This window comes from Mus musculus, chromosome X (genome assembly GCF_000001635.26).
Source record: "Mus musculus strain C57BL/6J chromosome X, GRCm38.p6 C57BL/6J".
In the NCBI taxonomy this organism is placed as follows: Eukaryota; Metazoa; Chordata; class Mammalia; order Rodentia; family Muridae; genus Mus; species Mus musculus.
The window spans coordinates 160,765,227-160,789,090 of record NC_000086.7 but is presented as its reverse complement, the minus strand read 5'-3'; the positions used below and the strand labels follow the sequence as shown (position 1 = coordinate 160,789,090).

At 43.4% G+C, this 23,864-nt stretch overlaps 2 protein-coding genes and 1 non-coding gene across 4 annotated transcripts in view; 1 reads left to right on the top strand and 2 right to left on the bottom strand.

The window, feature by feature from the left end:
- Nucleotides 1-4,783, top strand: part of Cdkl5 (cyclin-dependent kinase-like 5) — a 210,374-nt gene extending 205,591 nt beyond the window's left edge. Inside the window, exon 19 of the mRNA NM_001024624.2 lies at nucleotides 4,509-4,783. Coding sequence (NP_001019795.1) covers nucleotides 4,509-4,612 — 104 coding nt within the window. The 3' untranslated portion in view covers nucleotides 4,613-4,783. The remainder of the gene's footprint in view (nucleotides 1-4,508) is intronic.
- Rs1 (retinoschisis (X-linked, juvenile) 1 (human)) overlaps nucleotides 1-23,272 on the bottom strand; it is a 33,845-nt gene extending 10,573 nt beyond the window's left edge. Inside the window, exons 1-3 of one of the 2 annotated variants that reach the window (XM_030251270.1) lie at nucleotides 23,145-23,272; nucleotides 20,854-20,951; nucleotides 7,181-7,333 (exon numbers count right to left, since the gene is read on the bottom strand). In XM_030251270.1, the coding sequence (XP_030107130.1) occupies nucleotides 7,181-7,333; nucleotides 20,854-20,951; nucleotides 23,145-23,272 (379 nt within the window). Of the gene's footprint in view, nucleotides 1-7,180; nucleotides 7,334-9,707; nucleotides 9,734-20,853; nucleotides 21,079-23,144 lie in introns of those variants that run through there. The other variant, NM_011302.3, reaches the window with a different exon arrangement.
- n-TVtac3 lies at nucleotides 22,909-22,981 on the bottom strand. The gene has a single exon. It is a non-coding gene; the product is annotated as a tRNA-Val (tRNA).
- Nucleotides 23,273-23,864: the final 592 nt, after the last annotated feature.

Below are 23,864 nucleotides of genomic sequence, written 5' to 3'. Positions count from 1 at the left end.
AAAGCTGGCTGAACCCTGCTATAGAGGAATTAAGCTGACTTGTTTAAGCCAAAAAACAAAAAACATTGGGTATCTTGTCAATTAACAGCCTAGTTTAAAACACAACACCACATACACACACACACACACACACACACACACACACACACACACACACATTTTAAAATCTTTCCCAGAGTTTCTCAGAGTTAGAAGTGACTATGTGACATAATTTCTGACCAGGAAGATCTAAGAGGACATAAGAGTTGTCTGGTCAAGTTTTCTCTTTGTCTCTTTTCTTTGTCTCTTTGTTCCTGTTGTCTAGACTGAAGGAAGTTGTGATAGCTGGTGCAACTGCATGCAGGTCACTTGCACTATGGGGGACCTTTAGGGTCCTCAGCTCTGCTATCTTAAGGTGACGGTCTAACCTCTAGCCCTTTTACTGTATGTCAGTGCAGACATAATCCAATAAGCCCCTCTCTTGAATCCTAGCCCAGTCCCTAAGTGAAATTCTATACAAAACGAAAATTAACACTCTATACATCCACTCACCTACATTCCTATTTGAGAATGATAAATTCCAAACGAGGCAAATGAAATTATGTTCTCTGCGTGTGTAAATCTGAATTCAAGTAAAAGAGGTGTGTTTGTTGTGGCATCATTACCTGGAACACTGACTAACAGGGAATGTTTGAGTCTTCTTTGAGGTTGAGGTTCCCAAATTCAGTAAAACAAATCAGGGGCCATAGATCAGTGGTAGTGTGTTTGTGCAGCATGCACATGGTTCCATCTTCAAAACACACACACACACACATCACCTTCAGAAATTGCCATGCCCTGACCCTGTCTGAGATTAAACATAGACAGGATGGCCACAGGCTTCAGGCTAGGATGGCTCAGCTTCCTTGCTACCTGTAAGTGCATGTCAGTGTGGCCAAGCTTGAGAGGACAGCATTTGTAGTTTATCAAGTGCTCAAGGCCTTGAAGTCTATTAAAATCATGCCAGTTCTCAGGAGAGAGCATGGGCGCTTTTCTGAGCCAAGCAATCACACCTGGTGTGGCTGAATCATTAGGGAAGCTTATTAAGAATGCAGTGTCTGGGAGTCCACTCCTGGAGTGGAGTATTTTTAACAAGCATACTTTCAAAGTGCATTTTCAAAGCTTTGGCCTACCAGGGAAGGCATTTCGTGGGCTGGTTGACTGAGAGATCCAAGTCCCCAACCCCAACTCCCCTCCAGCCTGCCAGACAGGGTCAAGGTTCCAGAAGGAGGGACAAGATCCCAACAACAGAAAACGGTTTTAATGGGCCTTCACTTGTCACTTAGACCTGATTGGTTTGGTTTTGGGCTGCAATGTAGCCCAGGCTGGCTTAAAACTATGAACACTTGGTATGTAGTTTAAGCCTGGCCTTAATCTTTCTGCCCTCACTTCCCAAATGCTGAGATTATAGGTGTGCACCCATCACCCTAGCCTCCCCAGGTTCTTGAATCTGTAAATTTATTTTCTTTGTTGACCATGAAGGCAAGTGTGCCAGGCACTTTACCACGGCCATGGGCTCTAGGGAAGAGGCAGAAGAGAAGGAAAATCTTGTTACCATCTTCCCGTCACTGTGTGTGGCATTTCCATTTCCCTTTCATTGACTCTCCTGCTTTGCTTCCCACATACTCTGTGTGCCAGTTAGGAGCAAGCTGGACATCTACAGTGGTAGTTCTCAGAGACCTGGAAGGGCTTGTCCAGCAGCTGAGATTGTATGGTTCACTTGTGACCCAAGGACATGGTTTGGAGGTCTGGGACTATAGCTCAGTTGGTAGAGACCTTACCAACTTCCTGGGTTTCATCTCAGAACCTGGGCATGGTTGTACACACCTTTATGAAAGCTAGAGGCAGGACAGAGGAATTTGAAGACATCCTTGGCTACATAGTAAGTTCAAGGCCAGCATGGAATACCCGAGAGCCTGTTTCAGAAAAGAAAGAGGGAAGGAGAGAGACAGAGGCAGAGATGGACAGAGACAGACAGAGAGACAGAGACAGAGAGAGACAGAAAGACAGAGACAGGGAAAGAGACACAGGCAGAGAAAGAGAGACAGAGAGGCAGAGAAAGAGACAGAGAGACACACCTGAATGACCCAAAGAAGTTTGATGTCCTTTATAATCCAAGCTGGCTCTGCGTCATCCTATCTCCTGTCTAATTCTGTGGGTCTCTGACCTTGACACTTTCCATCTAGTCACCCAGGGAGCTTCAGGCACACCAGTACTCTGACACATTCTCCAGAAACTCTGCTGGGATAGGACTGGAGTAGGGCCCCAGAACCACAGATGACTATAATGGGCAGTTAGGAATGAAAAGGGCTACCCAGTGCCAGTGAGCTTAGTTCTTAATGCCTTCTAAACCCGTTTCCTCACTTGTGAATGGGCATCATAGTAATATTGCCTTGAGATGCAAAAATATCTAGTGAAATCATGTTGTGACAGTTGTAGACTTAGGAGAGTATAGTTGCCTAGCTAAAAAGGAGCAGGCTGTAATAGGGTTGTTTCTTTCTTTGACTTTGCATGTTTTCTCTTTGGATTTACCATAGGAGAAATCTAACACCCCGTGCTTGTCTCTCCTCCCCTCCACGTACCCTACTGGCAGCATCTGCCAGGACTAGAATATTAGATGATCTATACAGCACCAGAAGAATAGGTGATAGCCACAGCTAAAGCAGGAGGGACCTTGTAGATGTCTGAGCTCACTGAAGATATGGTTTCACTGAGGAATGAGACCAAGGATGAGTTAGCCCTCTGGACACCCTCAGAAAACCATCTGGGGATTCTAAGGAAGTGTGGCCTAGAGAGAGCTTCCACCATAAACAGCTGTACACCCTCTCGGTGGCCAAGACCTTACCCCCAAGCAGTACTTGCAAGCTTCAAAGGGCAGACCCTGGTCAGCCCCACAGACATTATCTTATCAAGTTTTTGCCCAGCAATTCCATTATAAACAGCTACTATGCTGTTTATAATGTGTGTGTGCTGCATATAAGTGCACAAATGTGCACATGTTCCATGTGGAGGACCCATGAAGAGGATGTTGGGTGAATTCCTCTGTCACTCTGCCTTATTCCCTTAAGATGGGATCTCTTACTGAACTGACAAAGCTCTGTGTTTTGGCTGGGCATACTGGCCACCAAGTTGGTAGAATTCACCTGCCTTCACCCACCAATGCTGAGGTTACAGACACAATAATGCCTAGGTTTTGTTTGTTTGTTTGTTTGTTCAGTGTGTTTTGATCAGGTTTCATTTTGCAGTGCAGGCTAACCTGGGATTCACTATGTATGCCAGGCTGGCCTCAAGCTTATAAATTGCCTGCTTCTGCCTCATGAGTACTTAGATTAAAGGTGTGTGTCTGCACACCTCATGAAGCCTAGTGTTTTATGTGGATGCTGGGAACTGAAACGGTCCTCAAGCTTGCATAGAAAGCATTCTTAGCCACGGACCTATCTCACCTCATCAGCTCCATTACAGGTTTTTTTTTTATATATATAGTCATTTCACTCATAAAGGAAAAACTCACATCTTTTTTATGGCTCACGTGACACTTGTTAAATAGATTGATAAGGGTATAATGTGTGAAATGTATTGCTAAGGTACTTTACATGTTAGCTTGTTTATTTGGGCTATATTTTGTGGATCTGTAAGGTGAAAATTCCAGACTTGTTTATAAAGAATATTCAGGGTTAAAGGAAAAGGTCAGAATGTTACTCAATGGTAGAGTATTTTTCGAACATGTTCAAGGTCTTGGTGTGTAGCTCTCTGATTTAGCACTTGCCTAGCATGTGTGAGGTTCTAGGTTCAAATCCCAGCACCACAGAAGAAAAACATGCCCTAAAGAAACCTAAAGAAAACTAAGCCTAGTGGGCCACGCCTACAATCCCAGTTCTCAGGACAATCCAGAGTTCAAGCTCATGCTTGGCTCTATGAGGTTCTGTATACAAAACAAAGGGAGGGTGGGGCAGCTCGGGAACATTTCTGATAAGAAATAGCTGAAAGCTGTGACTAGTACTTGTGTGTGTGTGTGTGTGTTAGAACTGAAAATATATAATAGGCTGTAGAATAATAAAAAGACTAATATTTATAAAAGATAGATGTGCAGATAACAGAATATTAATGTGGAATAAAAGTAAAGTACTAAGGAGCTATTGTATTATCTTTATCCTTTTTTTTTTCTTTTTGGAGTACTGAGAATTGAACCTGGGGCTTCACACAGGTGAGGCAAGTGCTCTACCACTGAGCTACATCCCCAGCCTGAACACCTGGATTTCTTAGGCTTTTGCATGTCCCCACCCTGCCACACCCCATTCTCAGGAGGCCAGGCCAATCTTAGGTCAACTGTGGAAAAGGCAGAAGTGGTCTTTGTGATAGTTCTAACTGATGGTAAAGAAGGTCCTTGGCCTTCTGCTCTGTGGGCAGAACACCTAGACTTTATCCTCCATATCCCTGTGGGCTTTTTCAGCAGCTCTGAATAACAACACTTGTACTTCTGTGCTTCCTAGGATCTTCCCTCTTAAGGTACAACGGATGGAAACACTCAAGATCAAGATCCAGCCAGCCAGACGAAGTGATCTTCTTGGCATCCCATGAGAAATGGAAACAGTGACCAACAAACGCCTTCCAGAAGTTTGAGCCTAGTCTTGCTACTGTGAATCTTTCACAAAACATCCAGTTACCATGAGGAACCGACCATTTCACACTGACGTGGTTTTCTTCCTTTCTACCTGAAAATATCTGTGTTGCTAGAAGAAATAGACTATAAAAAGTACACTTATGCTAAGATACTGTTTCATGTTGGAATCACAAGTTCACTTATATGAGTAAACTTTATTCATATAAATATTTATAGATATGATATACTACTATGAAATAGAAATATTTATAAACATATTTACTTATTTGGGGGTGTGGTTGAAGGGAGTGTGCACATGTGGGAGATAAGTGCAGGAGTGGAGGTTGGAAGACAACTTTAAGCAGTCGCAGTCTCCTTCCATGGTGTGGGTCTGCTCATTAGGCACCTTGGCCTCCTGAGCCATGCCACTGGCCCTATCCATTCATCTTTGACATAGTGTATTACCAGGACTGCTTCAAACTCCCTTTGTAGCATTGAGTATGACCTTGAAATAATGATCTTCCTTCTTGAACCTTCAGAGTTCGGCGATCATGGGCCCAGCAATGGTATGTGCTGGGCAGGCACTCTGGAACCAGAGCTCCATTCTTGGCCCTCTGTCTACTTTTCACGAAGCCTCTTTGGAGTGAAATTCCAGTATGTCTGATGTCCCTACTGGAAATATTTCATTTAAAACCAATGTTAGGCTTAAAATGGTGAGGTCAGACACACTGAGGAGAGAGTAAGAGTTCATACAGTGGAGGATATGATTGGCAAGCTGACCAGATAAGAGGAGTGACAGGGCTCTGAGGAAACCATGAAGCCAGGTCTCAGCTGGCTTCTAACAAAACCCTTTACCCAAGTCAGCTTCTTACTTTATAGGTGGTTATACGAAGTCCTGCAAACTCTTAACCGATTGAATTGTGGATAAAGACTACTTCTAATAACGCTTCCATCTGTATTACAGGAAAAGGACTACCTCCGACTGCCCCCAAGGGTGAGCAAAGACAGGAAAATGGTAGACCAAGAGAGAAGCTTAGACAATAGAGACTACCCTTTGCCATTGCAGGAGATTTTTTTTTTTTTTTTTTTTTTTGGTTTTTCGAGACAGGGTTTCTCTGTATAGCCCTGGCTGTCCTGGAACTCACTTTGTAGACCAGGCTGGCCTCGAACCCAGAAATCCACTTGCCTCTGCCTCCTGAGTGCTGGGACTAAAGGCATGCACCACCACTGCCCAGCATTGCAGGAGATTCTTGAGGGTTAGACTCACTTTCTGTTTTGTTACCTCACCCGCTAAACTCCTTTTGCTTGCTATAAGAAACCATGGCCACTTGCACCCTTTACCTGTGCCCCAGTGTGATTCTTCCCCATCCAAGGCACAAGAATGGAGAAGACTGTGGCTGTGGTTAGGATTTGACGGTCTTCTTTCATAAGGAGGCATATCTCCCCATCCATAGCAGAAAAAAATGTTCATTTCCATTGAATGGTAAACCTCAGTACAATGGAGCCAAAGCCTTTGTTCCGACCTTCCTAACAGTGCCCAGCACAGGGTTAAAGTCCTTGAACAAATTTATACATGCATTACTCGAGAAGACCCTTTAAGTTGGGCAGATCACACCAGCATTTAAAAGCTGCAGGAGTACTTGCCACCAAGCATAATGGGACGTCCTTGAGGAAACACCACTTAACCGAACCTCCTTTCTGTTCCCCAACTCCCCACCCCAGTTTCCTAAAGAAGAGACTGAGTTTCTGTTGAGAAACAGAGATTGAGGCACTCTGAGAACCAGGAGAGGCATGGCTTTCATGCACCATCGGCCCTGGGCCATGGAAAGGATAAAGCCTTGCAAATATTTACAGAGACGTGCAAGCCTCTGCAAGTCTGCTCTAATTTCTCACTGTAAACTCCAGGAGGCAACAAAACAAAAGAACTAATGTCTACTAAAAGGCTATAGTTGGCCAAGTCCAACACAATGACGCCTTGTCCCATTTATTCCTCCTAACAGCCCCATAGAGCTGGATCACCAAACTGTTCTCAACTTGTGGGTCACGACCCCCTTGGTAAACATCTGTCTTCAAAAATATTTACGTTATGATTCATAACTGACAAAAATCATGGTTATGAAGTAGCAACAAAAATAATTTTATGGAACTATAGTGTTCCTCCATGTTGGCTGAGCTCTGCCAATCCATGAAATGACAGTAATTTAGCTTCTAGAAGCGACTTGTTTTACTAAATTCTTGCCCTCCATATCCTCATTACTGATTTAGAGACAGCATGACTCCACAGGATATAGAAACACACACACACACACACACACACACATTTCCTCTGATACCTAAGAGGAAGGGACTTCCCTCACGCTGAGTTATTTTCAGATTGCATTGACAATTGGGTCTTACCTGACCATCTCAGGCAAGCCAGGGAGGGAGAGAGCCTGGCACTTGATAATGAACAGAATGTTGGAGCAGTGGCCACGGTGAGATGTGAAGCTCACAAGCCAACTTGAGAGAAAGCAGAGGGATTAAGAGTTGGAAGGAGGAATGCTAGGGCGTTGAGCCACTCACCTGGAATACAGTCTAAGGAGGTAGCTCCAGCAGACCACAGAGCATTGGCTCCTACCTGGCAATCACACTTGCATGCTTTCTGGTACCAGGGGTCCTCACCCTCATCCTGCAAGCATCCAGAGGAGCACAAGTCACAAAAGTCGTAGTCAAAGGCTCAACCAGAGCATCACAAGAAGCTTACTTGCAAAGGTCAGACCCGTTCATTACAGTGTGAGGTTGCTGGCTCTATGCACACAGTGGCCCTTTGTCTTACACTGCATGTTCCTTTTCAGCTTGAGTTCTTGCTGCTGCTACTGCTCTTACACAGGGTCTCTCTCGTGTATCCCAGGCCGATTTTAAACTCACTGTGTAGCAGAGAATGACCTTGTTGAACTCCTGACCTCCTGTCTCCACCTCTGAGTGCTGGGCTTCTAGATGGGTGCCCAGTTTACATGGTGCTTAGGATCAAATCAAGACCTTCACGAATCCTAAACAAGTGTTCTATCAACAAAGGTACACTCCAGCTCTATATTACTTTTTAAAAATGTGTGTGTGTGTGTGTGTGTGTGTGTGTGTGTGTGTGTGTGTGCGCACATGTTACATTCAGGTGCACATGTTCTTGCATGCTCATGTGAGGATGCTAGAGGACACCTTTGGGTGGCATCCTCAGGAATCCCATGTGCCTTCTTTGAAGCAGGGTATCTTACTGTCCTGGAGCTCACCAATTAGGCTAGACTAGTTAGTTGGCCAGCATGCCCTGGGGATTCTCTTGTCTTCACCTCCCCGACACTGGGATTACAAACTCCTGCCACCATGCCCAGCATTTTTTATGAGTCTCTGGATTTACCACAGGAGCCATCCTTCTATCTCCCACCTCCCCCTTTTTGTTTCAGGCTGGGTCTCATTCAGCACAGGCTGGCTAACCTCCAACTCTCTGTGTAGCCAAGAATGGCCTTGAGCCTTTTGATCCTCCTGCCTCTATGTCCCAAATGCTAGAATTAAAGACATGTTCCACCATGCCCTGCTCATCTAAATAAAAAAAAAAATGCTTCTCACTATAGGCACCAACTGATTATTCCTAGGGCTACCTATGTACACAAGGATAATGTTTACCTTCTTGGAGATGGAGTTCCAGTACAAGATTGGACTCTTTATGCTCCCTGGAGGATCCTATCTAAGGCATCCAATTTTAAAACTAGAGTAGTACGTGACTGTAATCCCAGCACTTGGAAGATAGGGATAGGAGGATCAAGAGTACAAAGTTATCATCAGCTACCTATCAAGTTCCAGAGTTCCAGGCAAGCCTGGGCTACAGGAGAACTTGCCAAAAAAAAAAAAAAAAAAAAAAAAAAAAAAGCAACAATGACATCAAAAAGCAATAACAATAGCAAAACAAATGCCAATGTAACTGGGTCTGGTATCTGGGCTACATACAAAACTCCTGTCCCAAAAACAAAGAAGTCCAGCAAGCTTCCTATGGATGCAGCTAAGTGTTAAATCACTTGCCTAGCATGGACAAAAAAGGTGCCTAAAATAGGTCTGGGTGGGTGTTTTTTAGATTTTTGTTTTTATTTCCTTGTTTTGAGACACAGTCTCTTGTGTCCCAAGCTGGCCTTAAACTCTATGGAGTCAAAGTAAAACCTTGGAATGATGCCTCTAGAGTTCTGAGATTATAGGCATTCACTATCATGTATGCTAGATAAGCACTCTGCCAACTGAGCCATATCCCTAGCTTCTCCACTGAACTCCCCCCTCTTTCTCTCCCTCCCTCCCTCCCTCCCTCCATCCATCCATCTTTCCCTCCTTCTTTGTCCTCTTTCTCTCTCTCTCCTTTCTCCCTCCCTCCCTCCCTCCCTCCCTCCCTTCCTTCCTTCCTTCCTTCCTTCCTTCCTTCCTTCCTTCCTTCCTTCCTTTCTTCCTCCCTCCCTCCCTTCCTTCCTTTTCTCTTTTTCCTTTTAGTCAATGTCTCACTTTGTAGCCCAGGATAACTAGACTTGAGTGCCTCAGTTTACTGCATGCTGGAGTGATAGGCCTAAGTTCAGTGTAAAACTTAAAAAAAAAAACATTTGAAAGGGGCTGGGGAGATGGCTAAGTGGGTAAGAGCCTTTGCTGTGCAAATATGAGCACCTGAGCTCAAATCTCCAGAGCCCAGGCAGAAAGCTGGGCATGGCTGCTTGATGTGGCCATAGTTTAGGGGGGGAGGGGATAGAGAAGGGTGATTTGGGTAACTCATGGCCAGCCCACCTAACCACAAAAGCAAGCTTCCAGTTTAGTGAGAGAGCCTGAATTAAGGCAAGGAGGGATAGAACAATAGGAAGACCTGCCTTTCCACTCATGCCCACACCCAACACCCAACTAAAACAACAGACATTTGAAAAAGGCTCTCAGGCTTCAGGAGTAGGGTATCAGTGTGAATCACGTGCCTAGCATGCCCAAGGCCCTTGGCTTCACCCTCAGCACTCTTCCCCCCAATAGTGCTAGACTCATATATTAGTTTTACTTCAAAAGCAACACCGATGAAAATTCCACCCTTCTTACTGTAACATACCTCTGTCGATGACAATCCCAATGTGGCTGAGCAAAAGAACAAGAGAGGGAAAAAATGAAATTAAGAAAGGAAAGAAGGCAAAATGAAAACAATGCCATAGAGATTAAGGAGCTCATTCTGGAGGGAGGAAAAGGATGGCAATGACTGTTGTTTTTTCTTATAGAATTATGGAAAATATATTAATATAGCAAAGCAGGGTGCAGTACAGCTTTCTTTTTTTCTTTTGGTTTTTCAAGACAGGGTTTCTCTGTGTAGCCCTGGCTGTCCTGGAACTCACTTTGTAGACCAAGCTGGCCTCGAACTCAGAAATCCGCTTGCCTCTGCCTCCCAAGTGCCGGGATTAAAAGTGTGTGCCACCACGCCCGGCTACAGCTTTCTTTTTTAAACTACATTTATTTATGTATTTGTTTGTCTGTTGTTTTGTTTTTGTTTTTTATTTTTGTGAGGAGTTGGGTGAAGTGGGAGAGTGATGTGATGGCACCATTGCTCCAGTGTGGGGATCAGAGGAAACTTTGCAGAAGTCTCATTCTCTCCTACCATGTAGGTTCCAAGGACTGAGCTCAGCCTTTTTCCTTTACTGATTAAGTCCCCCTCCTCCTCCTCCTCCTCCTCCTCCTCTTCCTCCACCACTACCACCTTTTCTCCGCCTCCTTTTTCTTCTCCTCCTGCCACTTCTCCTCTCCTTCCTCCCCTTCCTTTTACTCCTCCTTCCTGTTTGATTCCCAGTTGCCTCCCTGTGCCACATTCTTGTTAGGAGAAGTCTGCTGGTGGCACAGGACTGTAATCTCAGCACTCTACGAGGAAAAGGCAGGAGGGTTGTTACTCTAAAGCCATCCTCAGCTGCATGGAAGTCTGAGCAAGCCAGGGATGCATGAGACCCTGTTTCTTAAAGCCAGACTGGACTACCAAGCAAAATCTTCATAGACAAACAACGGGGACTGGAATTAAAAATACTGGACACTCTTCCAGCTAACCAAGGTTCAATTCCCAGCGTCCACTTGGTGGCTTACAGTCATCTATAACTCCTATAACTCTTATCCCAGGAAACCCTATGATCTGTTCTGTCCTTCTTGGGCACCAAGCATACAAGTGGTACACAGACATACATACAGACAGACACCCATACACATAAAATCTTAAAAATAATTAAAACAACAAAAACAGGTTATTTTTTGCGGGACGGTGGTGGTGCACGCCTTTAATCCGAGCACTCGGGAGGCAGAGGCAGGTGGATTTCTGAGTTCGAGGCCAGCCTGGTGTACAAAGTGAGTTCCAGGACAGCCAGGGCTATACAGAGAAACCCTGTTTCAAAAAACCAAAAAAAAAAAAAAAAAAAGAAAGAAAGAAAGAAAGAAAAAGAGGTTATTTTTGCCTGGACTATTGGTTGAAAATTTTTCTTGAGGTTTGTCTATGATGTACAGGAGCTATTAAACCACAATAAAATATAAATTCCATGTAAGTAATCTGGGAGCATTGAAAGTGCAAAAGTAGCAGGAACAGGTTTAACTCATTCAGCTGTGTGGTGGCTAAAGTAAACTGTAAGCATCAATATCCCTCGCCGGCCACCTTCTCTGACACAGGGTCTCATTATGTAGCCATTGGCTATCCTGGAACTGACTATGCAGAGGGGGCTGACCTTGAACTCACAGAGCTCTGTCCCCTCCTCACAAGTGCTGGAATTAATAGTGTGTACCTCTACCTCCTCCTCCTTTACTCCTTTCCCTTGCATTCTCTTCCCTTCATCCTCCTGGGTCCCTCCCTGCCTTCCAATAACTAATCCCCTTCTGCTTTCATGTCATGTATGCTGTTAGCCCCACCCAAAGATCTCTCCCTTTCTGTTCATTTTTCCTATGAAAGAAGACAGTGTATAATAATTCCAATTCATTTAATAATTCTCTCAAGAACATTCATACTCTATGCTCACAATCCCCCCTCCATATGGCTATATGGTCTTATGGCTGTACTAGAACTCACTATGTAGACCAAACTGGCCTCGAACTCACAGAGATCTACCTGACTCTGCCTCCTGAGGGGTGGGATTAAAGGCAGGTGCCACCACTCCCTGCTTGTATATGATGCCTCTGTCACAGGTTGACGTATAGAGTCCTTTGAGTAAATACCTAGGAGTGGTAAACCTGGATCGTGCAGTAGTTCTAGTTCTAGTTCTAGAGGGTTTTGTTTTGTTTTGTTTTGTTTTGTTTTGTTTTGTTTTGTTTTGTTTTGTTGGAGTGGGAAGGGAACCTCTGTGCTGATTTTCATAGTGGCTACATATGCCAGTTTACATACCCACCAACAGTGAATAAAGTGTTCTTTTTTTTTTTTTTTTTTTTTTTTGGTAAAACTTGATAGGTAAATCTGCATGCTTGTATGTGTTCCTGTGTATACAGTGTATGTGCACGTGGAGTTAAAGGATATCCTTAGATGCTCCTCAGGAACCAGCTACCTTTTTTATTTATTATTATTGTTATTTTTTATTATTATTGTTATTTTTTAAGGTACCATCCCTTAGTGGCCTGGAAATAGATGAATAGGCTAGGTTAGCTGTCCAGCCAGCCACAGGAATCCTCCCATCTCCTCTTCCTCACTATGCCCAGCTTTTTTATTTGATTTCTGGGGATTGAACAGAGATCTTCATCCTTGCATATCAGGTACTCCGCCAGCAGAGCTCCAGCATTTGCATGCTTTTATTAATCTATCATTTGTCATAAGGAGTCTCAGCCATGAACCTGAGAATGAATAAGTAACATAAATCAATTTCCCCTCATCAGTACCAAAACCCCCACTTCTTTTCAACAAAACAAATCCTTTTATTTCTGTGTTGACTAGAAAACAATACATACCTACTGTAAAATTCTCAAAAGAAACCTGAGTGTAGACAATGAAAGCTGTAGGTCCCTCCTCTAACCACTTTGTCATTTAGCAAGAGAATCAGATGCCTGTGAAAAGCTTTCAGCTTGAGAGTAGACACTTATCTTTTTATCATGATTATAAAAGCTACTAGTTAAAGAACACACATTTCCCCGTTCTGTGGCCACATTGCTGCACTCATTGTGAGACTGTCACTGTACTGGGGCATCAGCCCTATGCAAGCAGAAGCCTTGTTCTCTACCCAGGGACACCTGAAGACCTAAAAGAAGATAGACTGCTGGGCAGTGCCCATGGTGGTGCTGGGGCTGTGATGGAAGTCAGGACCATAGCTCCTAAATCTACTAAGACTTCAGCAGCTTCATTGGCAGCCAGCATACTGGTAGCTCTTCCGGGACCTTGTTCCTCTGTTAGTCATCTGTTACAAGCAAAACTGACCTTCTAGGGTAGCAGTGAACATGAAGGACTGCCATTTTTTTATTGTTTCTATTTGGGGGTTTTGGAAACAGGATCTCATATAGCCCAGGATGGCATCAAACTTACTATGTAGCCAAGTCTGGCCTTGAAGTCTTAATTCCCCAATATCCACCTGCTGGATACTGAGATTACAGATATTCAGCTCCATGCTGGGTTTGGGTGTTCACCAAAGTACTGGCTGTGATCAAATAATTTGGCTTCCTTTCCTCCTGCTCAATTGCTATGTTGAAATCTGTTCACCAATGGGGGAGCATCCGGAGACGGAGGGTTTTGGAGGTGCTTAAATCACTTTGGGGCTCTGACTAAGCTATCTACTCACATCAATGGAATGCGTGCTTTAATATAAGGTCCAAGAAAGCTGGATACCTTCCACCTGTAAGGACACTGAGAAAAAGCACCACCCATGAACCAGCAGCCCTCATCAGACACAGAACCTGCTAGGGCATTTGATCAGGGACATTTGATCCTCTAGAACTGTTGTCATATGCAAGCCCGTCTGTGGTGTTTTGGTTAAGTTGAGCAAGTGAACCAATGTCTTAGTTTCTTAACTATTGATATCCTAAAGTACCATGACCAAGGTAACTTATAAAAACAGTATTTAATTAGGCTATATGGTTTTGGGTGATTAGAATTCTGGATGGCAGAGCAAAGGCATGACAGCTGAAAGCTCATTTTTCAATCAATAAGTAGGAGACAGAGAGAGGCACACTGGGAAACTTCAAAGCCTTCCGCCATTGACAGACCTCATCCAGCAAGGCCACACTTCCTAATCCTTTCCAAACAGTTTCACCAACTGGGGATCAAGTTTTCAAAAATAGCCTGTGGGGACCATTTTCATTCAAACCACCACAAGCAAGTACTACAGTGAAAAGGCCTGCATTAGCAAAAGAAATCGCAGAGGGCTTCTTCTTTCCAAATGCAATGGATTCTCCCCAGCACTGCCCTTCCATCTGCACACTGCACACTAGGTATTGTCAGCCTTTCCTGTCTACTTTCAGTGTCCACCATTCCGATAAATCTTGGTTTTCTTTGAGAGCTTAGCTTACTCCAAGTACCGCACAGACATTGCTAAAGCCAAGGTTTAGATCCTGCATTGAATGGCTTCCTAGAGCTCTACATGTAGATGCCTCTTATTATTCTAAACAGGACCCAACCACAAGTTGGTAGAGTAGAGAACAGTGCCAACTCTTATATGCTTCTGTTGATCGGTAGAAGGGAGTCTAGCCTCTTTGGTTTTGGTAATTTATTCCAAGGCTGAGCATATGTGTTCCCCATAAACCACCAATTCCATTCATAATTAGAAATGCTTTCATATATTTTTTCCTGGAATAAAAATGTGCCCTAGAATATTCATGGAAGCAGACCTTGTAATGCCTACTCTTCAACTGGAAGTACTTGTGTGACCGTCAAGAGGCAAGATACATAGTGATAAATTCACAAACTAGAACACTAAATCACAATGAAGATAATCAAAAGTAAAATGACGTGGTAATAAGGAGTGGTTTCTCCTCTCCATTCCACAGACCCCGCCCGCTCTTAGCACTACCCAGCATGCCTCACTGCTAAAGATAGTTGCACACATCTATCCTCCATCTGTGAATGCAGAGAAATGAAACCCACTTGCTCAACGCCCCTCAGATGGGTGCTCCTCAGGATATTGCCTTATCTCTCTGATGAGTCTTGAGACCATGGTCTGCCTCCTGCCCACCTCTCTTTATGAACATTTGCTCTCTGCGTTTCTTGCCATGCCCTGGTCCACAGATTTTTTTCTTTTTTCTTTGTCTCAAATTTCCCTACTTACCTGTCAACTTCTCTTCTTCCACATCCCCTTTGCTATGAAAAGGACTTTTCCTAATCCCAACTCACCTGTTGGCCTTGGCTTTTGTTCTCAACATCCTTCCTCCCTCCCTCCCTCCCTCCCTCCCTCCCTCCCTCCCTCCCTTCCTTCCTTCCTTCCTTCCTTCCTCCCCCCCTATTCTTTTGAGTCAGGGTCAGGGCTAGAGCTAGAGCTCAGTTAGTAGAGTGCTTGTCTTAACATGCACAAAGCCTCAGGGTTGATCCCTAGCACCACATGAACTAGACATGGCAGCATTCATTCTTGTAATCGCAGCACTTGGAAGATGAAAGCAGGAAAACCAAGAAGTTCAGGGTCATCCTTTGCTTCATAGTGAGCTCAAAACTAGCTTCCAGCCAGCCTAAGCTACATGAGATCACTGAGCTATATATAACCATAGTCCGGGAGAATTCATGAGATTAGCACCTCTCGGATTTGTTAATCAGGAGGTACTATGTTCCACCTTCTACTCTCAAGAGAATCTGGGATACCTAAGAGACAATGAACTAAGGACCTAGCCACAAGGCAGACATAGGGTAGGAGCTTATTCCTATGCTTCCTTAAATTTGGGGCGGATTTCTTGCAGGTTCCGCCACCCACTGGCTTCCCACCCCCTCAGCCCCAGAGGCCTTACTGGTTGCATAAACATCAGTTTGCCAAGACTTTTGTGGAGAGATAAAAGAGAGAGGACCAAAGCCCAAATATGTCGCTAAAGAATATCTACTAAAGTTCAGGTGAGCCAACCCACGGTTCACAAGAGGCTCAGCAAATACCTTTCAGGGACTTCTGCAACCTTCCTTATTCCTGGAGGGGTAAGGATGAGACCTAGCTGCTAATCAGGCATGGTGTAGGAGCTTAGTCCTATTAAATTTGGAGTTGATTTCTTGCAGGTTCCCCCACCCACTGGCTCCCCTCCCTAGCAAGCATTTGACTGCAGGCAGCCTGGGATTCTAAGGTGCCAGATTCCTATGAAAATGAGCAGAGACAGAGGGAACAGCAGGCGCTTTTTACAGAAAAAAAACACTGTCACCAAGGGAGCAGTGAATGAGAGTCACTGTTGCAGTTCCCCCAAAATGATTTAATCACCAAAACAACTGGGGAATAAAAGCTTAAAGCTTTTTTTGTCTACAACATATCACACCAGAATATAATATTGTTGGAAAGTGAGAAAGGTGGGGGAAATGGCAACCTTTAAAAGAAAAATCATAAATTACTTCCACCTTTTTCTGCCTACTCAGGTCGTTCCGTGCTCCAGGCACATGTTTACAGGTGACACTGCCACTTGCTCATCTTAGATTTGTGCAAAATGGGCTCAAGTGTCCTTTTTATTCAAATGGTTGAGCCGCTGGGGAGGTCCTTGTCACCACTGGGGGTTGGGGTGGGGTGGGGTCAATCAAGGCATGCTTATTTCTCTGCATGGCCCAAGTGGAAAAGGATACCTTAGTGATATAGAGACGAGATTATTTTAAATTATTTTGGTCTTTCTGATTGGGGATCACCAAATACAGTATTCACTCATTTAGGAAACTGACAAAGCAGGGGAGAAAAGTATAAAAGTATGAATGATTAAAAAAATAAAAGTAACCAGTCCCTTCATCTACTTGAGAAACACGAAAAAAGACACAGGAGAAAACTAGCAGGCTGCAATAATGTCCCTCTTGGGAAGAAGAAAGAAGGAAATTGCTTCTAGTGTGAAAGTGTTGCTATTTTAGGCGACAGGCATATTCATGGGTAAATCTGTTATCCTTTCATGCTCAACACAGATGAACCTCACAGACACACGGCAAGCAAAAGACAAAAGACCACATGTTGTGTAATACCATTTCAGTGTAAAGTCTAGAAGAGGTGAATCTATAGATGGCAGGAAGGGGATTTGTGGATGCCAGGGACTGGAGCTGGGGGCTGGGGAGAATAGGGAGTAAGTATTTAATATCTGTAGTGCTAAAAGGGTTCTAAAATTGGATCATATGTGCCCACAGATCTGTAAGCATATTTTTAAAAAAAACTATTGAAGTGTACCCTCTAAGTGGATGAATTAAATGGCACATAAACCACAGCTTTTAAAGGTTGCTTTTGGCTGGAGAGATGGCTCACAGATTAATAAAATATACTGCTTTTGCAGGAGACTCTATTCTCAGCACCAGTGTCTGGTGGCATAAAACTGCCTGAAACTCCAGCTTCAGGTGATCTGATGTCTCCACAGGCTTCCACAGGCACCTGCATGCAGATGTGCATACTGCTCCCTCAGACACATAATCAAAAATAAAATAAGTCTTAAAAAAAAACAGTTGCTTTTTACAAAAATAAAATTGCAGTATCTGATGGTTTTTATATCCACAAAAGGGACACAGTTACCTGTAAGATGGGGCCAGATAACCCCTTCCACCTTTGTATAGTAAACATAACCCCAAAAATGGACTAACACATTTTAATAGGATGGATGCTTTAATCATCATGAATGGCCTAAGATCCACAACGCACAGTGCTCTGACTTTGTTCTAGGCCATCAGTGGTTGTCTTAGTGTGATCACATGTGTGTTCCTAAATAAACTCTCACCCAGGGCAGAAACAAAGCTCATCTACTGATCTTATTTCCCAATAATAAGAAACTGCTGTCATCGAAGAATAGAAACAGCATAGACTAAATGAGCCAAAGAACCTTTGTGCATGGGCTCCCACTGTCCAGTGGAGTGTATCTTTCCTATGTGTGTTGGTTTATGTCTCCATCTGAACTAGAAACTGAGACAGCACAGCCTTTGTGTCCTATCACTGTCCTCTGTTTCCCACCGTATCCACATTTGCTCTGGGTGAAGTACACAGGAACTTTCTGAGTCATGCTATCCATTTTGGGATGGCTTGTTTCCTTCTAAGTATGGTGAGGGATATACACACACACATTAGTAACCGTTTAGAGGACTTCTGCCCATGGGGCAGTGTACTGAGTACTTACTTGAATGAGACTGCTCCCCTGAGGCTCATATGAATGCTTGGTTCCCAGTTGGTAGAACTGTTTGGGAAGGGTTAGGTGTGGCCTTGTTGATGGAGGCATTTCACTGGGGACAGCTTTGAGGTTTCAAAAGCTCACACCAGGCCCACTTAGCTATCTCTCAGCTTTGTAACCGTGTCTCAAGATACAAGCTCCCAGCTACTACACCAGTACCATGCCTGCCTGCCTGCCTGCTACCAAGTCCTTGCCTTACCCTCTATAACTATAAACCCTCAATAAACTGTTTCTTCTTCTCTAAGTTGCCTTGGTCATGGTGCCTTAGCACACCAGTAGAAAAATAAGACAGATGGGAGGGCCAAAGCACAGCTTTACTAGATGAGGGAATCTAGTCTAATTCTGAACATCAAACTCTAATGTTTACCCTGTTGCAAATATTCAGACATGGGTTTGTATTGCACACGGAGACCAGAGGACAATTGTGGGTATCCGTGGGTATCATTCCTCAGGAGACATCCATTTTGTCTTTTCTTTCTACCCTTTTTTTTAGAGACAAGGTCTCTCATTGGGCTGGAGCACACCTAGTAGGCTATGCTAGGCTAGACTGACTGGCTGGCTGACTGACTGGCCGACCGACAAGGTCCAGACATTTGCCTCCCTAGCACTGGGATTATAGCATGCATCACTATGTTTGACCTTTTTTTAGACTTTTATTTTTCATTTAATGTGTATGAGTGTTTGACCTGCATGCATATGGACCATGTCTGATGCATGAAGAGGCTACAGGAGGCTGTCTGAGGCCCTGGAACTGGAGTTATAGAGCCCTGGGAACCAAGCTGAGGTCCTCTTTAACAAGTGCTGTTAATTGCGAAGCCACCTCTCCAGCTGTCATGCCTAGTTTTTGTTTGTTTGTTTGTTTGTTTTTTAAACAAGAAAAGTTCTGGGGATCGAACTCAAGTTTCTGTGTGTAAGCTATAAGCACTTTCCAGACTAAGCTATCTCTCTGACTCCAGACAAGGGTTCTTGCTTAGATCTTTTTGTGAGAAAAGAGCAAGGAACCAAAGAGAAGCAACATCGATAGCAAACATCAGAAAGTCTGAGAAAGATCCTGGGATAAGCTGGGTATATATAACTTAGGGGTAGAGCCATCGTTTAGCAAGCACAGGGCCCTGGGCTCCATTGCCAGGCCTGACAACTGGAAAAAAAAAAAAGGTGCAAATTCCTGACACGTCATTGCAAAGGGTTAAGGTGTAATGCCAATAACCTTGCTTAAAAACATATCTTAGGAATTGGGTGTGGTGGCTCAGGCTTGAAATCTTAGCACTCAGAAGGTGGAAACTGGCTGACTGCTATGAGGTCAAATCCATAGGAAATTGAAGGCTAGCCTGAGTTTCAGTGTGGGATCCTGTCTCAAAAGAATAACAATAATAATAACAACTAAGAAAAAAAAAACCTGGGGCTGGTGAGATGGCTCAGTGGGTAAGAGCACCCGACTGCTCTTCCGAAGGTCTGAAGTTCAAATCCCAGCAACCACATGGTGGCTCACAACCATCCGTAACGAGATCTGATGCCCTCTTCTGGAGTGTCTGAAGACAGCTACAGTGTACGTACATATAATAAATAAATAAATAAAACAAATATGTATAAAAAAAAAAAAAGAAAAAAAAGAAAAAAAAACCTGTTTCTTTGTGTTTGCCGTATGACCTTGAGATTTTATTTTCACAAGGCTTTCCAGACACTAGAAATATTATTAGATAATAAAAGACACAAGACTGCTGGTTCATGAATATAGAAGAAACAGAGGAATTCTGACTCTTGTGTGTATTCGTCTTATCTGAGTGGCAGGTCATTTGCAGAGCAGAGAGGCCTCCTTTTCCCTGAACACTCTAAACATACAGTGTCACCCACAAGTCATTCAACCAATGTCTTTCCTTCCTTTTTCCCTCCTTCCCAGACAGAGGCTTACTGTATAGCTCAGCCTAGCCTAGGCTCTCCCCCAATGTTAAGACAGGGTCTCAGATAGCCCAAACCTAAGTAGCTGAGGTTGGCATTGAATGCTCCTGCTTGAATTTGTCCAGAACTAGGATTGCAGGTATGTGTAGCTATGCCAGAAAATGGATGAAGTAAGGTTTTTGTTTGTTTGTCTTATACTGCTTCTGGGAATTTAACTCAGGGACTCATGAAGGCTGGGCAGGGGCTGTACCACTGAGCCACATCCCCAACCCTTCAACCAATTTTTAATATTTGAAAGTATAAACTTTAAAAGGAATTCTGAATTGATGGGCACTAGAGAGGTAAGAGAGGCATGAGAGAGTATTATGTCTAAGATGGAAAGAGATTTAAAGTTTATTTGATTGACATTTTAGAGATTTAGCTTTAATCTGTCCTTATTTAAGCATATTATGCCTGCCAGGGCCACATTTAGAAGTTTAAAAGTGATGGAATATATTGAGTCTTTAGGGTTTATTGACTTTCTTTGGATTATTTTATTAGACTTCTATTAGACTGCAGTGGTGCTTGGCCTTATGCTAATCCATATTTAAACTAGGGTGACCCTTTGTCCTGATTTGCCTGGGACAGTCCTCATTTACACTTGTCCCAGCAGAGCTATTAATAGCTTCATCCTTAACCCTCAGTAATAGTCCGGCTTACAATATTAAATTCTACAATTGCTTCAACTTTGCCTCCTAAAATTTCCAAGAAACATGACTTCTCATTAATTGTTGCAATTTAAAGTTGTTTTTATAGAAACTCTGAGGCCCTTCCTTCTTTCTGTTGAGTTTCAATATCATTTGAACTTTAGAAGGTTCCTCATGAAACCAGGAAGCCAGGAGCAAGACAGTGACAAAGAGCCACACAACAGTGACCTTTTAAATTAATAACCTGTGAACTAATTGGCATGTTGTCATCCAACAATTTTTATTACTCAGGTTGCATTTCTATTTATCAACTATTTTCTATATATTTCTATATTAAATCACATTATTAAATACATTAATAAATGCCAATAGTAGAATAGTACATACCTTCATAGCCAAAGAGAAGTAACAAGAAGAAGCCTTCAATCTTGTGTGGCATTTTCTCCTTGTCCTTGGTCACAGCAAGATCTAAGTGAAGTGGAGAGCTGGCATAGGAGCAGGCGATTAACTTAAGCATCTTATTTCATTTAGTTCTTAGGTCTTTCACTCAGCCCCCATCCAATTAAGCCACATAGTCCCCTGCCTCAACAAGCAGTCTGGGGAGGTATTGTTGACATAGGTTGGTTTAGCAAGGGAGGTGCTGATGTTCTACCATCTTTAACTGTAAGGCGAGTAATAGGATGAAATAGAAAGTAGAGTTGGAAGATGTGGGCCCCTAATTCTTTCTCCGACATCATTTCCTAGGGAGTGACCTTGAACAGGTTCCTGCTGAGTAAATAACCTCTATTTGTAGGGGAATGGTACAACAGAGTGTTTTCTCCCAGAAGAACTTGTCATGTTGACATCTGCCTGCTCTGGAAAACATTGACTTTGGTAGTGGTGGCTCAGTTATATGGAAGAATGTGCAGTGTTCACGTTACTTATGATAATGACAACACAGAAACAATCAGAATGTCCAATGTTAGGGAGCTGGCTAAGTGAGCAGATTCCAGAGGTCATCAGGGAAGAAACATACTGCTTGCAATGGGGCCAACTCTAGGCAAATTTTCTGACTGTAAAACAATGATAATCATGTTTACTTCATAGAATTTTGTTGAGATTGAAATGGCATGGTACTGCAAAACACATAGTAAGTCTAGAGGTGTAGCTCAAGATGGAGAAACTTGCTTTGAGATAGAGTGTGTGTGTCTCACATTTGATTCCCTTCATTTAAAAAAAAAGTACTTATGTCAATGTCTGGCATACTCTGCTATCATTACATGGACATTAAAAATAAAGTTGATGGGATGAATGGGGTCATTGGACGTCGAGTTTCAGTTTTGCAAGAAAAAAAATCTGGAAATGTGTCCACAGCAACATGAGTGTATTTACAGTACCGAACTGTGCATTTGGATAGCTGAAGTTTTAAAAAGAGTAAATTGATTGTTAATAGGAAAAATCACATTTTATTTGTATTTTTTTTAGTTACAAATGATGTATATTTATATGCTGCATAAGCAAAACGGGGGTGGAGGTGTCAGTGGAGGTGGGGGGAGAGGGCTGGGGTCGGGGAAGAAGCCAAGAAAAATAAATTAGTTTTTCATTCCAAACCAAGAAAAAAAAATCTAGTTTCTCATTCCCCGGTTAGTTCTCTGTTCCCACCATCTCACCCTTGACCCTGAGGACCCCCCCAAAACCTTTTGCTCATTCTTCTTGTGAAAGATAAATACATCTCTTCACTCCTCCTCCCAAGAAATTCTCTTCCCTGAACAAAATTGTAATAATGTGAACAACAACTAAAACGAACTAGAGAAACATTTAGTTATCAGCCAGCACGTACTGGATGTGTTTGTAAAGCCTGGCATGAGTAGGGAGCGAGAGTAATCGGGGATGAACTATATACAAGTATGAAATTGTCAAGGACTACATTTAATTAATAAATTTAAAAGCACGCCATGTATTCTAAACTATATATAAATTCTTCCTTCATTAACCCTCCAACTACACTGAAAGGAAAAGAACTATGCTTTTGTTCTTGTTCTGCATTTTAGAGTCGAATAAGATATTAAAGAGTTGAATAAGGTGTTTTTAATCTTTAATCACAATCAACTTTTTAAAACGGCAGCTTCAGTTAAAGCATGGCTACGTTGACGTACTTTCGTGGGAAGTTCAGGGGATCAGCTTGTCCTCGAAGGGGCTGCTGCGGGCCGCTCCTGGTAAAGTATAGTGGAGCTTCTCGAAGTGGGGTAAACAGCGGCTAAGGCTCTGAATCGCTCTGCTTCCACTCTGGGAGTTCTGGTGACAACGGCTGGGACCTTGGTGGAGACGAGGTGTCTGTGGTTTCGTCTCTGAGATATAAAGATGTTAGGGAAAAATGTAGGTAGAAAAAACAAAAAATAAAAGTTTTCCGGTTTTTTATCTAAGATACTTTTGGGGAAAAAATGTCAGCTGGCTTTGCAGCTATGGTTCCACTGGGGCTCGAACCCAGGACCTTCTGCGTGTAAAGCAGACGTGATAACCGCTACACTATGGAACCACCACGAAGGGTGGTATGACTATTCGGCCTTTTGAGAGTGCGCAACAGACTCAGCGTCTCCGCGGGAAATCCTGCCCTCTGCCGTGGCCCCGCCCCTTCTCAGAGGCGGGGAGTTTAAAGCTGAATTTTGAGCCGGGGTTCAGGAGTTCTTCAGGTACTCTACCCGAAGCCGTGGTTGAGCCGGTGCCCGGGTCCCTCTAAGTTCGTGACTCCAAACTTTCCCCCAGCAGCGGCCAGGCCGTTAGAGTTTACCCCAGGCCGGTTACAGTTTAACCGCTGCCTCTGGCACATCCCTCAGCTGTGCCTTCCTTCCCACACTTACAGGGACTGGACTGCCTTACTCTGGCAGAAGGTATGAGGGCATCTGCTTTGGCAGGGTTGGAAATGGTCCAAGGCTGCAGCCCTCTCACTCTCCTCTCGCCTTTCCCAACATTGTTCCCTCCCTGAAGTCACCAAGGGGATAAAATTCTCAGGGCTTTTCCTTCTGTCCCATTTATCTAGTGTAGTAAAAAAAAAAAATTTAAATAATCTAGGCGTGTTTTTTTTTCCGCCTTAGACCATTTATGTTCTCGGATGAAACACACACACACACACACACACACACACACACACAGCCTTGTATTTTTTAAATATGCCTTAGGCAGCACAATAGCTGGGCAACTGCCTACCCTTCATGTTGTTAGAATCTATTTCCTTATCGATAACACCGATAATAACGAATAATAACGAATTATTGCTTATTGTTTACTATGTTTCATCTATGCTGTTCTTGGCTCCAATTGGCCAGCCTATCTGATCATGTTTTTATGGCTTAGTTAACCTATGGCGGCTCTCCTTTCTCCTCTCCTGACATAGTTAAAAACATGAGGCTATGTATATCTTT